At 46.1% G+C, this 14596-nt stretch overlaps 1 protein-coding gene across 3 annotated transcripts; it reads left to right on the top strand.

Annotated features, from left to right (window-relative positions):
* The first annotated feature begins 5096 nt into the window (after positions 1–5096).
* On the top strand, positions 5097–14355 carry SLITRK3 (SLIT and NTRK like family member 3). Of its 3 annotated transcripts, none has more exons than XM_038583795.1 (2): positions 5097–5280; positions 11023–14355. In XM_038583795.1, the coding sequence occupies exon 2, from the start codon at positions 11044–11046 to the stop codon at positions 13981–13983; it is 2940 nt and encodes a 979-aa protein (XP_038439723.1). In that variant the 5' UTR covers positions 5097–5280; positions 11023–11043; the 3' UTR covers positions 13984–14355. The 3 variants fall into 3 exon arrangements, with proteins under 3 accessions (XP_038439723.1, XP_038439724.1, XP_038439722.1); XM_038583796.1 differs by lacking the exon at positions 5097–5280 and adding an exon at positions 5807–6364; XM_038583794.1 differs by lacking the exon at positions 5097–5280 and adding an exon at positions 6529–6606.
* The last annotated feature ends 241 nt before the right edge of the window (positions 14356–14596 follow it).

The raw sequence follows: 14596 nt of genomic DNA, 5'->3' as shown, positions 1-14596 counted from the left end.
TCCAGCACACAATCATATTAAGCCTTTTATCTTGTGGCATAGTTGGTGGGAACGAATTTTTCATCAGGCTTTATACTGAAATCAGCCTCATTTAAAAATAGTTATTTCATATTCATGTTCTCAAATAGCTTTCAAAAATTCAAAGACCAGGGGAAATTTGATTTGACTTATAAATATCTATGGGTATTGTTTAGCCTTGCTGGCCTCTTTAGCTGATGCCAATACTATTCCTCTATGATGCCGTAGTGAACTTTAAATTAGTAGATTAAGAGGACACATATAGAACTTCAAATAGGGTTCCAAAAGGATGGAAACTTTTCCATGAAAGCTGGTTAAAATATTTTAAGTATTTCATAATTAACTTTCAAGCATTATAATGTCCTTTAACACTTTGTCACTTTAGTAGTTACCATAAATTCTTTTTTTTTTTTAATTTTATTTATTTATGATAGTCACAGAGAGAGAGAGAGGCGCAGAGACAGGCAGAGGGAGAAGCAGGCTCCATGCACCGGGAGCCCGATGTGGGACTCGATCCCGGATCTCCAGGATCGCGCCCCGGGCCAAAGGCAGGCGCCAAACCGCTGCGCCACCCAGGGATCCCCATAAATTCTATTCTATAGTTTCAACTATCTTCTCAATTTAAATGATGCCTTCTCCAGCCTTCACTCATCTCTTGAAGATTAGTTCTACGTTTCTACCTGCCAGGTGAGTTTCTCTTCATACATAAAAACCGAACTCAAATAAGTAGGAAGTTCATTACCTTAGAATTTTATACATATTCTCAAGGGGGTAACTAAGTCTATTCAATGGGAAATAAAAGAAAACATTAAGTTTGCTTAAAATTGATTCTACCAATTAGATTTGTCCCAAAACAAAAACAGCTGTCCTGTAATATACCAACGTCCACATCACAGGCAATATTAAGTAATACTCTAGATAACAATTTGGCAAAAGATAGTAAAATAGGGATGTGCATATCACATAATTGGTCAGACTTGATAATCTTTCAAGTCCCTCTTAATTCTGTGAGTCCATGATGTTGTAAAACTATTCTCATTTTATTTTCTCATCATATATTAAAAAAGAAAAACTTCCTTCACTGCTAAAACTTTCGTGATTTACCTCTTTCCAGTACATACAATACCTATTCATTATTTCCTGATGTATTATTCAACAGTTTAATTCATTTCAACAAATATATTTGATTAATTTCCCCTTATCTTGATCTTTGAAAAATTTTTTGTCAGTAGTTTTAATCTTAATATCTACAATCTATTAATTCCAAATAATTTTAGAAAATCTCTTATAAAGGAAACAATAACTTTCTAGGCTTAATCCAGACTACAAATAAAAACTTGCAAGCTTTGTTCATGTTAGATAAACTCTGGGAGTTCTAAAAAAGTTCATTTAATCTTTGAGATTAAAACACATGTTTACTTCAAAGATACCCTAAGGTTTCATTAGGTGGAAGCGTACAAAGTGCTTCTAAATGTTTAAGTTTAAACAAAATAGAAAACAAAATAGAAAAGATTAATGTCTGAGTATCTTGTAACTTCTTCTTTATATGTATAGCCTGTTAGTTGTAATGACAATGCTGGTATTACTCACAACATGTTGATTCACTAAATTTTACAAGATGCTTTCAAAAAAACAAAGTTACCAATGGGTTTGGAACTTCTACAAAATATAAAACCTTTCAGACATGTTTCTTCTAAGGAGTTCTAGAAAGATATACACAAATAAACATGGAAGTATGTAACCTTCCATCTGAATTGTTCAATCCTTTGAATTCTTTTCACAAATACTAACAGCTAATTTCTGTTTTATGTTTTTATTTGCTTAATTTTTTGCAGACTAAATTTTTATTTGCAAAGCTGTATTGTGTAACTATATGTTCAATTGTTTCAAAGGTGGTATCCAAAGTTGCTCAAATGAAGATATAATTATCAAGCATGTCGTTTGTCAGCCTGAAAATTATTTGGAATGGACCTGAGAGACAGAGAGAGAGAGAGAGAGAGAGAGGTTTTTCATGACTGCCTCTGTAAAAACAGATGAATACAATATATAGATGACTTAGGTATACTATATGTAATCATAAATTACTGCAGAGTTTAGAGCTTTCTAGGGTGAATGCTCCATTGTAAAAGAAACTCTCCTTAGATACTACCTTAGATAGTATTACATCTTTCAAAAGTGTATTTATTTTATTTAAATCACAGTGAGTAAAATACATGCTAGATAAGAAAAATATGTCTACTTTATTCTTTTTATACCAGTGTCTCTCTGGAAAATGATAAAATAGTTAAAAGGAAACTGAAAAATACTGCTGTCCTTGGAACTTATATATATATATATATATATATATATATATATATATATATATATGTCAACCAGCAATATATTTAATTACCTTCTATATGTTATCTTGTTTTCCTTTTATTCATTATGCATCACGAATAAAGAAGAGTTTTATCAAGATAGTTCTTCCTTTTTGCAATATAAATTGCTTGATTAAAATAAAACTATGGGCATAACTTTGCAGAATGCTCTAAAAAGTTACAACAAATAATTGCTCAAAGGCCCATCACAATCACTTACCCTACAACATTTTTATCTGACCTGAAATATTTATTATGTTGGAAGTATTTACTTTTAACACTAACAATCCATCTAACTATCTAATCTTCTGTAGCTCCCCAGTACCATCAGACCATATCAACATCTATCTGCTCAGAGTAAATATCTTAACACAGAGTTCTCTTATCAACAAATAACCTTGAAAATCAAGTAAAATGAAAAAAAAAAGTTAAAGAGATTCAGCTATTTTAGGAATGATGTTGGCTGATTTCTTTTAGGGTTACTCTAATATCCTCCAGCCTTGAGGCTCAGGGGCATGTGTGTGATTTCACACTTGCCCACGTAGAATATGGTGTACTCAGGAGTGATTCTCCTCGAATTGAGCAACCACCTGAAAAGGCCAGAAACAACTCTATGACTCATCAGCCTACTGATGTAGTTCTCCTAAATCAGACTGATTTGTTATAGGGATGGACCTTTTTCACAACCTTTCCTAGATATATCCTTTTATTTTTATTTTTTTAAAGATTTTATTTATTTATTCATGATAGAGAGAGAGAGAGAGAGGCAGAGAGAGAAGCAGGCTCCATGCCAGGAGCCTGATGTGGGACTTGATCCCGGGGCTCCAGGATCGTGCGCCAGGCCAAAGGCAGGCACTAAACCACGGAGCCACCCAGGGATCCCCTAGATATATCTTTTTAAAACTCAATTTGGAGACCTTGTAAGTAAAAAATCCAAGACAGATATTCTTCTCTTATCCATGTCTTCACATATATAAAATTCACATTGAAGCATTTATTAGCCAAGAAAATACTGAGGAGCATTTAAACTTTGTGTCAGTAGATTTGAAGAACTACATTTAAAAGTTTGGGGTGGGGGGGGCACCTGGGTGGCTCAGTCAGTTAAGCAACTGACTTTTGATTTCAGCTCGGGTCATGGTCTCAGGGTTGTGAGATCAAGCCTGGCTTCCGATTGCACAAACTCTACTTGAGATTCTCTCTCTCCCTCTGCTCCCATCTGCCCCTTGCACTCCCTCTCTCTCTAAAAATAAATAAAATCTCTGAAAAAGAAAAATAAATAAAAGCATATGTTTTATCATGTTGCTTTCACCACTTTCTAGGTCCCTGGAGATGCCCTATTAATCTAAATAATCTTCACATTATTGTGAAGAGCAAATGGAAGCGTTATGTTTAAAAAGCAATCTAAATTCATTTATGCACAACCAACACAGTTGCCATCCTGAATTTGGCTAATATATGTACAGAATCCAAAGCAATTCCACAGGCCCTTGGTTTTCACTATGACCAGTTCCATCTTCTCTCTTTTAATGAAGGTAATACAGACACTAGACTTGTATAGTATGTACGTAACACACAGTAACGATGATGTGACATAAAGAAAATGCATTAAATAAAGGCTAAAATCATACCTCCAGGCCTGTTTCTCAAAGACTATATATATATATGAAAGAGTGTTCTTTGCAAGGTTTGAGTTAGCTCTTTTGACAGCTTTTGCAAATAGGGTTGAGGTCAGTTTATGTCTCCGTTATACCAGTTACACAACTTTGCTTGTCTCGGACAATTTATTCCATTCACTTCGTTTAGAAATGGCAAGAGATACAAAGATGATTCCTGGGACTACTTCGTATTCAGTTTGGAAGTTAGTGCAAGATTGCCCTCTCTCCAACACAGTCACTGATGAAAGGGATCTATTAAAAAGAACTGCGTTGGTTTACACTGCAGATTGGAGCATTAAACGACTGCATTAGTATGACTGCAGTGGGGGTAATGGTCGCCTCCAGTGAGTATAGAATGTTGTAATAATACTTTCACATACGTGCAATAATTGCTCAAACGTCCTCATTGAATTCGTCACGAACTGCTATCCGGCATCTCCCCAGCTAATGCCCCTCACACCTCCCCTCGCTCTTAGTTTTATTTCCCTCCGTCTTAGCGAGTGTAAACACATCAGGAAATCCGTGTACTTCCCAAATGTCACCTATGTATCATGAATTGGGGTGTGCGTGGGGGGGGGGGAGCGGGGGAGGGGGAGGGGGAGGGGGCTGCAAATCGCTTGCAAACAGCTTCTTCGGAGGCGTTTAGCGATACCGCCCAGCTCGAGAGCTCGAGAGCTCGGAGGCTCCGAATTCGATGACCCCGCCCGAAACCCCTTGGGCCTGGCCTGTAATTTTCCAAACAGCGAGCTCTCCTTTGCAAATAAAAGTTAAACATCGAGCCACAAGATAACAGAATGCTGACTTCCTGCCACTCAATTTTACAGGGCTTCTCTTTGTAGGGCTGCCAGATTGTGACCGATAAGGTGGGGGGGGGGGGTGAGAGAGAGAGAGAATGAGAGGAGAGAGAGAGAGAGAGGGAGAGAGAGGGAGAGGGAGAGAGGGAGGAGAGCGATCACTCGCTTCCTGCTCCCTAAGCAGGGATCTGCCTGCGATGCGCGGCGAGGGGACTGCGGCGGCTGCTCCACACAGTTGGCGCGGAGGAGGGGCCGGGGGTGCGGGCGGGGGGAGGGGGCCCCGGCTGGCGGCGGCTCCGGCGATGGGCTGATCTGGGGGCTCCCGAGCGCCGCTCCCCGCGTGCGCGATTTGGGGGCAGCAGCTGATGGATTTGCGTTCGGGGTCCGGCCCGGCGTCTCGTGTGCCGCCTCCCCGAGCCCGACCTGGAGCTCCCGGTTCGGGTGCAGACGTCGGTAAGTAACGTGGGGTCCGCTGCCAGTTAACCGCCGAGGCCATTCAAGTGGCACTTTTAAAGCAGGTCAGTCCTGGAAGATGCCGCCGCCGCGAGCGTCTCCTTGGCCTGAAAGGTTCGGCGCGGCCCCCTGCCCCGCCCCCCGCCCGCTCGGGCTCCCGCCGCCGCCGCCGCCGCCGCCGCCGCCGCCGCCGCTCGCGCTCGGGAAGTGAGGGTGCTTGGGTGCTGGGCGGTCGGGGGCGCAGCCTGTGCCCGCAGGACCGCTTCACCTTCGGGCTCCGCCTGAGCGCCCCCGACACCGAGTCCGATTTGGTGTGCACGGCCATGCTGTGGTATCTGTAGCTCTCCTCTTCTCCCCACCCCGCCCCCCAGCGCCCCCGCCCCCCACCCCCCACCCCTCCCTTCGCCGTCTGGCCAATGCTGGGGTCTGGGATCCAGTCGCCCCCTCCCGCCTCCTGCCCGCCCCTCCCCACCCCCTTCTCTCCTCTCCGCACCACCCACCCCCGCTCCCACCTACCCAAAGGGTCAAGAGCAAAGACGCCGCCGGGAGGAGGTTAGGGCTAGTCCCATCTCTTCAGATCGGAGGAGGAGGCCTCGGGCAGGGATTGCACTGGGTGACAACCTTTCAGGAAGCGAGGAAGAGAAGGAAGGAGGGGGAAAAGAAAAAAAAAAAAAAAAAACACCCAACCCCATCCCGGAGACCCAGCCGGGACTGTCGCGGACCGCGGAGCTCGACAGTGCACGGGAGCTGCGCCCCAGGACGCCCGCTGTGCCCGCCTGGCCGCGCGGGGCCGCGGGGACTGTGGTCGTGAGCTCCCCGCCACCGGCGACGTCAGGCTAGGTGAGCGCCCCGCTCGCCCATTGGTATGCAGCGACCATTTCCCTCCGAGCCTCAAAGGTGGAGACACTCCAAAGGATTACAAGCGTGATGTGGCGGCCTCGCTGAAAGTTGGCGGCCGGGAGGCAGGGACGCCGCCGGGGCTACGGCGCGATGGATACAACGGAGCCTCCCCGAGAGTTCGCACCTCCCGCCGGGCAGCCCCTCGCAGCACATCCCGGAGACCCCGAGCGCCCCGCACCCCTAGGTACTCGGCGCAGCCTTCCCTACTTTGCCTGATTGAAACCAGTATTGCTCGCTTGTAGGATGTGCCTTGGTAGAGAATGTAGAGTTTTGACAGCGGCGTCTTCTGTACGTTCACAGGTGCTTGGAGGGGGGGGGGGGGTGGTTGCATTTTGGAACTGGATCCCTTGGTTGTCAGGACAACGGTTGAAGGGATGGTCCTGGACGCTCACATACCCTCGGACCCCTTCCCGGGGGGAGGACGGTGTAAGTAACTCCAACAAATAGGCCAAGTGTCGGAGCGAAGGGCCCCTCCCCCAGTGGGTCGCTCGCCCGGCTTGTGAAAGAAGGAAAATCGGCTCGAGGTTTTCGCCGTTTCCCGGGGCTAAACGTACCCATTTCGTGCGTTTCGCCTGGAGACAGCCGATTAGCAAAAGCATCTGTAGAAGGCTCGGGACTCCTCGGAAAATGAATGATGCAGCATTTTAATTATTTGTTCTAGGGGTGGTCTTCTCGCTTCCATATTGGAATATTGAACCTTAGATATGGGGAGACGAGTGGGCTCGGGGATCGGGCAAAGGGGAGGGGAGGTCGGGGGGGCGCTCTGTGGGGAGAAAGGGCTTCTTGTCCTCCCCGTGGACAGATGATGCCGGGCGCTCCCAGCAGGGAGCTGGGATCCGGGGCTCCAGGGCCCTGCGTCCCCTAACTTTTGGAGCCCTTCCTACCACTCAGACACCGCACACCGAGGTAAAGGAAGGAAGGGGGGGGGGGGGGGCAGCAGCCTTTAGGACGTGGGCCAAAGCCAGAACTTGAGGCGATGCAGTTAAGGAGAGCACAGAGGGCGATGGCGGTGATGGCCATGGACGGTCGCCGGGCAGCTCCGGGAACCGCCGGGCTCCCCAGCGCTGCCATCGCATCCCGGGCTCCGAGGCGACCCGCGAGACCGTCCCCGCCTTCGCACGTCGGGCGCCCGAGGCCGGGTGCGGCGGGGGAAGAGGATGGGGCTTTGCTCTGGTTCTGGGCTCAGGCTGTCGTCGGTGACGCGCGGCTCGGCTGCGACCCGAGAAACGGGCCGGGTCTGGACCGCCCAGGGTGGGGAGCGTTAGGGAATCTTGCCTTCCTGCCTACCGAGTCTGTAATCGCTGTTTCTAATCTTAGCTACTCGGGAGCGGCGGACACTTGTGTGGTCATTTTAAATGCAAAACACCATGCAAATCGTCTGCGGCTGACTCTTAAGGAACGTTTAGGTCGCATCAGGTGATTTGCATATATTTAGAATGGTAAAGAATCGATAAGTTGTTTTTCTGTTTGTTTTTTCTTTGAAATTTGATTTTGTTTAAAAAAAAAAAAAGCGCTTTAAGGGAAAGCTCTTCTTCTCTACCCGCTAACTTTGAGTCCTTGGGCACTTGAGGTTCAGTCCAGTTCATCGGCGATCAGAAAGTCCCTCCCTTCCCCAGGAGCTGGTTACAGGATTGGTGTGGAGGGGGTGGGGGGGTGGGCGCGCAGGGCAATCGGTGCCCTCCGGTTCCCGCTAACTGGACGCGTTTGTTGCACACTTGCCTGTCCCCAGTTTCCCCGCTAAGCTGCCTTTCCTCCTAGTAGGGAGGGGGCTGCTCAACTGTCTCCGAGGGTTTCTGTGATCTGCTGGCCTCTCTTCACTGCAATGTCTTTGCTCAATCACCCCCACCCTCACGTCTCCCTATTTTCCTCTTACCCAAAATATCACGGAAAAAAATATTTGGATCAAAAAAAAGATGGGGGGGGGAGTGGGGGGGAGGTGGAGAGGGTCGAGGGAAAAAAAAATAAATAAATCTAACCCCTGAAATGCTGCCCCCTATCCTCACGAGGTCTTTCCCGGTAGGAGAAAGTGAAATGTGCCATTGTTACCAAGTGGTCTGCGCTGGCCTGTCTCTGTTTTTAAAAAGGTGGAAGCAGACACATGGCCGTTGAATCCAGGGGAAATCGAAGGCTTTGAGCTGCAGCACAACAAAAGGATTCCTGGTGCAAAGAGATCGAAGCAAAATGCAGGAGAAACCCGGTCCAAGCCGCTCAGGCTGCCTGGGCTCTTGTTCGGGACACCTAAGCAGAATCAGCTAGATCCAGCCCTTCTCCTTTGGGGGACCTTTTATCCCTGTCTTTGGAGGGGAGTGTCTGTGCTATGAAAAGGATGATTCTGAACGATGATCTTACTTTATAACCCGTCTACACTAGACAGAGGAGCTTTGGAAACTAGAAGAGCAAAACAGTCAGGAGATGATTTCCTTGAGAGTTAAAAATAATAGTAATAAAAAGAAGGGAGGGGAATGCCTACACTCCCACCCACCCCCACCTTCTCCACCAAAGGAATGCTTCCCTTAGGCTGGCTTCTGCTTCCCTGTTTCTTATTTTGACAATTTGTGATCTCGACCCCTCCAGGTTTTTTTTTTTTTTTTTTTTCTCGTCCCTTACACGCACACACACGAACTGTATAGTCAGGGCTTCCCAGTGCTCGTTCCCGACCCCAAGCTAAGCGCGTTCCCTTCTTGGAGCTCATTTTCGTGACGTGGAAAGCCGGATCCAGGGTTACAGCACAAAAAAAAAAAAAAAAAAAAAAAAAAAAAAAGGGCCAGCAGCACAAGAGAAGTCCGGGTTCTGCACTGGGATTGAGCCTGCCTCCCTGCCTGCCTCCCTCCCGCCCTTCCTCCCAGCGCCCAATGATGTGCTGCCGGTACCCGGGGAGAGCGGCGGCGGCGGCGGCGGCGATGCTGGAAGCCTGCTGCAGCCCCTTCTCCTCCCTCCTCTATTGAGTGTGCCAAGCGGCAGTTCTGCATCCTAAAGAAGCCCATTGAAAGGCCCATTGCATTCCCAGCACGTCTCAAGCTTGCTGCTTTTATTTTTTCTCTTCGTCTCCCCCACCCACCCCCTCTATCCCCCTTTGCTTCAGCTTCAGCAAAAGGAAGGGAGGGAGAGGGAGAGAGAATCCTTAAAATCAAGCTTCCCCCCCCCTTCCAATGTTCAATACTTAAAAAAAAAATCTCCTGCAAAAATAGGTAAGTCAAAGACATCTGGAGCCTTTCTTAACCTAAGTCTCAGGGACCTCAGAAACAAGAAAAACATTTTTTTTTTTTAAATGGTGAGGAGAGAACTTAAGTAGATTTTAATATTTATAAGAGAGACAGGGAAGACTAACTGATACTGCAATGTAGCTTCATCTGCCTTCTGTCTCTCTCTCTCTCTTTTCATTTGTTTCTAAAAATTGAGCATTGCATGCCCGAGGCGTATTTCTCTTTGCTTTCTCATGGGTCTTCCTTTCCTTACAGCTGTGTACATTATATGCAAGTTGAATATGAAGATTTAGTCTTTTCACTCTCCCTATAAATTATACCATTGTGTTTTCAGAGGGTTGGCAAAATATTTCCTTAATGTATGTATCTTACTTGTGGAGAGAAAACATATGCTAAAAATTCCGGTATATTTTCATTGATTAAAAATAATTATTTCATTTTGATTGATATTTCAGTGACTCAGAAAGGGCAATCTCACAAAACTGCATTAATATAATTTATTTATGTACGCATTTTCATATACTGATGATATAAAGCAAAGAAAGAGAGCCATAGAGGAAGGCTCTGTATTATTAGAATAGTGCACAGTATTTGTTTCTTCTGATTGGAAAAGAATGATGTCTTTCTTTGAAATGTAATTCATATGATAGATCATTTACCAGCAGGTAAGAATCAAGGTTTCCAGCCTTTCTTGCCTTTAACTACCCAACTGTCTTCTAACCAGCCACCTGCCATTCCAGCTTTTTACGGGGTTCCTCAGCTGATCTCGAAGGCACAGATACACGTTCCAAACTATGCTCTGCAAGTGTTATAATACAGACACTCCCAGGCTCAGCATCCTTTAGCTATCATCTTTAATTCTGACAACTGCATGAGCTCCTTCTTTAGAAAGGCTAATTACTCCTAAAGGGGTTAAATGGCCAAATGATACATCCCTGTAGAAATTATTTAATTAAAGGAGATGTTAAAAATCTGTGCTTGGGCAAAAGAGGGTGGGGGTATAGTGTGATACTGAGCATACACTATAATTAAGTACACTATGATCATCTCTTAAGCAGAATCTTAAGTTTTCCTGAGAAACCAAGCATCTTCTACATCTCAACATCTGATGTTGGGTAATGGGCTCATAATTTATCACATTCTAATGTAATAACTCTGTGGTGTACTGTGTCTTTTTATGAGTGGAAACCTATAGTTTAAAGGATATTTATGTATTCCCCATCAGAGTTCCAATCAGATTTATAATGGGCACCTCTGATATCAATGTGAGTTTTAGCAGGCAAACAGATGTAATGGCCCAATTCCTGCCATTATTACTGAATCTGCCTATATCTAAAAGGCATCTCTGTATACCAGTCCTTTGATTGCTGTAAGAGGCAATGAAGGCTGCTTGTGTTAGTATAATATGCCCTTTACCAAGTATGTCTTGCTCAGGAAAACGTCATTGCATGGCACAATACTTCAGAGTCACCCAAGTTTAAATACAAAACATATTAAGCATGTTGATAGATCATTTGGACTGTCAGTTCAGCAACTGCTAAAGTTTTGTATCATTCTTAAGAAGCTTCAAATGTAGGAGTCAATTAGAATAGTGCATACGAGGAAAGGCTAAAAATCTGCATCTTTATTTCTGTTGCAGTTTTGTAATCAACTACGAACGATGAAACCTTCCATAGCTGAGATGCTTCACAGAGGGAGGATGTTGTGGATAATTCTTCTAAGCACAATTGCTCTAGGATGGACTACCCCGATTCCCCTGATAGAGGACTCAGAGGAAATAGATGAGCCCTGTTTTGATCCATGCTACTGTGAAGTTAAAGAAAGCCTCTTCCATATACATTGTGACAGTAAAGGATTTACAAATATTAGTCAGATTACTGAGTTCTGGTCAAGACCTTTTAAACTCTATCTGCAAAGGAATTCAATGAGGAAATTGTACACCAACAGCTTTCTTCATTTGAACAACGCCGTGTCCATTAACCTTGGGAACAATGCATTGCAGGACATTCAATCAGGAGCTTTCAATGGTCTTAAGATTTTAAAGAGGTTATATCTACATGAGAACAAACTAGACATCTTCAGAAACGACACCTTCCTTGGCTTGGAAAGTCTGGAATATCTGCAGGCAGATTACAATGTCATTAAACGTATTGAGAGTGGGGCATTTCGGAACCTCAGTAAATTGAGGGTTCTGATTTTAAATGATAATCTCATCCCCATGCTTCCAACCAATTTATTTAAGGCTGTCTCCTTAACCCATTTGGACCTACGTGGAAACAGGTTAAAGGTTCTTTTTTACCGAGGAATGCTAGACCACATTGGCAGAAGCCTGATGGAGCTCCAGCTGGAAGAAAATCCCTGGAACTGTACATGTGAGATCGTGCAATTGAAGAGTTGGCTGGAACGCATTCCTTACACTGCCCTGGTGGGAGACATCACCTGTGAGACCCCTTTCCATTTTCATGGAAAGGACCTGCGAGAAATCAGGAAGACAGAACTCTGTCCCCTGCTGTCTGACTCTGAGGTGGAGGCTAGTCTGGGGATTCCCCACTTGTCATCAAGCAAGGAGAATGCGTGGCCAACTAAGCCTTCCTCAATGTTGTCCTCTGTCCATTTTACCGCTTCTTCTGTTGAATATAAGTCCTCAAATAAACAGCCCAAGCCCACTAAACAGCCCCGAACACCAAGGCCACCTTCCACATCCCAAGCTTTATACCCTGGTCCGAACCAACCTCCCATTGCTCCTTACCAGACCAGACCACCCATTCCCATTATATGTCCTACTGGGTGTACCTGCAATTTGCACATCAACGACCTTGGCTTGACTGTCAACTGCAAAGAGCGAGGATTTAATAACATTTCTGAACTTCTTCCAAGGCCACTGAATGCCAAGAAACTTTACCTGAGTAGCAATCTGATTCAGAAAATATACCGTTCTGATTTTTGGAATTTCTCCTCCCTGGATCTCTTGCATCTGGGGAACAATCGTATTTCTTATGTCCAGGATGGAGCCTTCATCAACCTGCCCAACCTAAAGAGCCTCTTTCTCAATGGCAACGATATCGAGAAGCTGACACCAGGCATGTTCCGAGGCCTACAGAGTTTGCACTACTTGTACTTTGAGTTCAATGTCATCCGAGAAATCCAGCCTGCAGCCTTCAGCCTCATGCCCAACTTGAAGCTGCTATTCCTCAACAATAACTTGCTGAGGACCCTGCCGACAGACGCCTTTGCAGGCACTTCCCTGGCCCGGCTCAACCTGAGAAAGAACTACTTCCTCTACCTTCCTGTGGCTGGTGTCCTAGAACACTTGAATGCCATTGTCCAGATAGACCTCAACGAGAATCCCTGGGACTGTACCTGTGACCTGGTCCCCTTCAAACAGTGGATTGAAACCATCAGCTCAGTCAGTGTGGTGGGTGATGTGCTTTGCCGGAGCCCTGAGAACCTCACCCACCGAGATGTGCGCACCATTGAGCTGGAAGTTCTCTGCCCAGAGATGCTGCACGTCCCGCCAGCTGGAGCATCCCCAGCCCAGCCTGGAGATTCTCATCTTGCGGGGGGGCCAACGAGCGCATCACCTTATGAGTTCTCGCCCCCTGGGGGCCCCGTGCCACTTTCTGTGTTGATTCTCAGCCTACTGGTTCTTTTTTTTTCTGCTGTCTTTGTTGCTGCAGGCCTCTTTGCCTATGTGCTCCGACGGCGCCGGAAGAAGCTGCCCTTTAGAAGCAAGCGGCAAGAAGGTGTGGACCTTACTGGCATCCAGATGCAATGCCACCGGCTTTTTGAGGATGGTGGAGGTGGTGGAGGTGGAAGTGGAGGTGGGGGCAGACCAACTCTTTCCTCCCCGGAGAAGGCTCCTCCGGTGGGCCACGTATATGAGTACATCCCCCACCCCGTTACCCAGATGTGCAACAACCCCATCTACAAGCCTCGTGAGGAGGAAGAGGTGGCTGTTTCCTCAGTCCAGGAGGCAGGGAGCACAGAACGAGGGGGTCCTGGGACACAACCACCAGGAATAGGTGAGGTTCTCCTAGGAAGTGAGCAGTTTGCTGAGACACCCAAGGAGAACCACAGCAACTACCGGACCTTGCTGGAGAAAGAGAAGGAGTGGGCCCTGGCGGTGTCCAGCTCCCAGCTCAACACTATAGTGACAGTGAATCACCACCACCCTCACCCTCACCACCCAGCAGTTGGTGGGGTTTCTGGGGTAGTTGCGGGACCTGGGGGAGACTTGGCTGGGTTCCGCCACCATGAGAAGAATGGTGGGGTGGTGCTGTTTCCTCCTGGGGGAGGCTGTGGTGGTGGCAGTATGCTACTAGACCGAGAGAGGCCACAGCCAGCCCCCTGCACAGTGGGATTCGTGGATTGTCTCTATGGCACAGTGCCCAAATTAAAGGAACTGCACGTCCACCCTCCTGGCATGCAATACCCAGACTTACAGCAGGACGCCAGGCTCAAAGAAACCCTTCTCTTCTCGGCTGGAAAGGGCTTCACAGACCACCAAACCCAAAAAAGTGATTACCTCGAGTTAAGGGCCAAACTTCAAACCAAGCCGGATTACCTCGAAGTCCTGGAGAAGACGACATATAGGTTCTAACAGAAAAAGAAAAATTAGTGCTTTTTTTTTTTTTTTTCAAAAGGAAAGGAAAATAAAAGAAATATATCCCTTGCTCCCTTTACACTCGTCCCAATAACTCTATTCTCACAAACTTCCCTGCCCTGAACAGAACTGAAACCGCATGATAACTAGAAAATACAGATGTATGCTCTCCCCTCTCAGATGTGATTTGGAGGAAGGGCCATACTCAGATCATTAATCAATGAAGTGCCTTCGCAGACTTTTGCCAGCAAATGTTATCATTATTTTTTTATACTGAAACTTGAGACTTTGACTGTGCCATGTATAAGGTATATTGGGGATCGTTGTATTGATCCTAATTAAGTAAAATTCGATGTGTCTTTATTTTCAGTAATTTTTTTTAGTTGTAGTTTTGTTTGAAGGGGGGGCGGGAGGGAAACAAATTGACATTTGTGGCTTTCTTTCCTCTTCCCATCATGGCACAGATTCTGTACATGTATTAACAATGCAGTTTGCTGCATGCCTGGAAACTGCAAGACGGGGAGGGAGGGGGCGGGTCTTGCTCGAATGTTCTCACCCACTCTTTTTTCTGTCACACACACACACCCACACGCAAATCACAAATCCCTGC

This window comes from Canis lupus, chromosome 34 (assembly GCF_011100685.1).
Source record: "Canis lupus familiaris isolate Mischka breed German Shepherd chromosome 34, alternate assembly UU_Cfam_GSD_1.0, whole genome shotgun sequence".
Lineage (NCBI taxonomy): Eukaryota > Metazoa > Chordata > Mammalia > Carnivora > Canidae > Canis > Canis lupus.
This window is presented reverse-complemented; position numbering and strand designations above follow the sequence as displayed.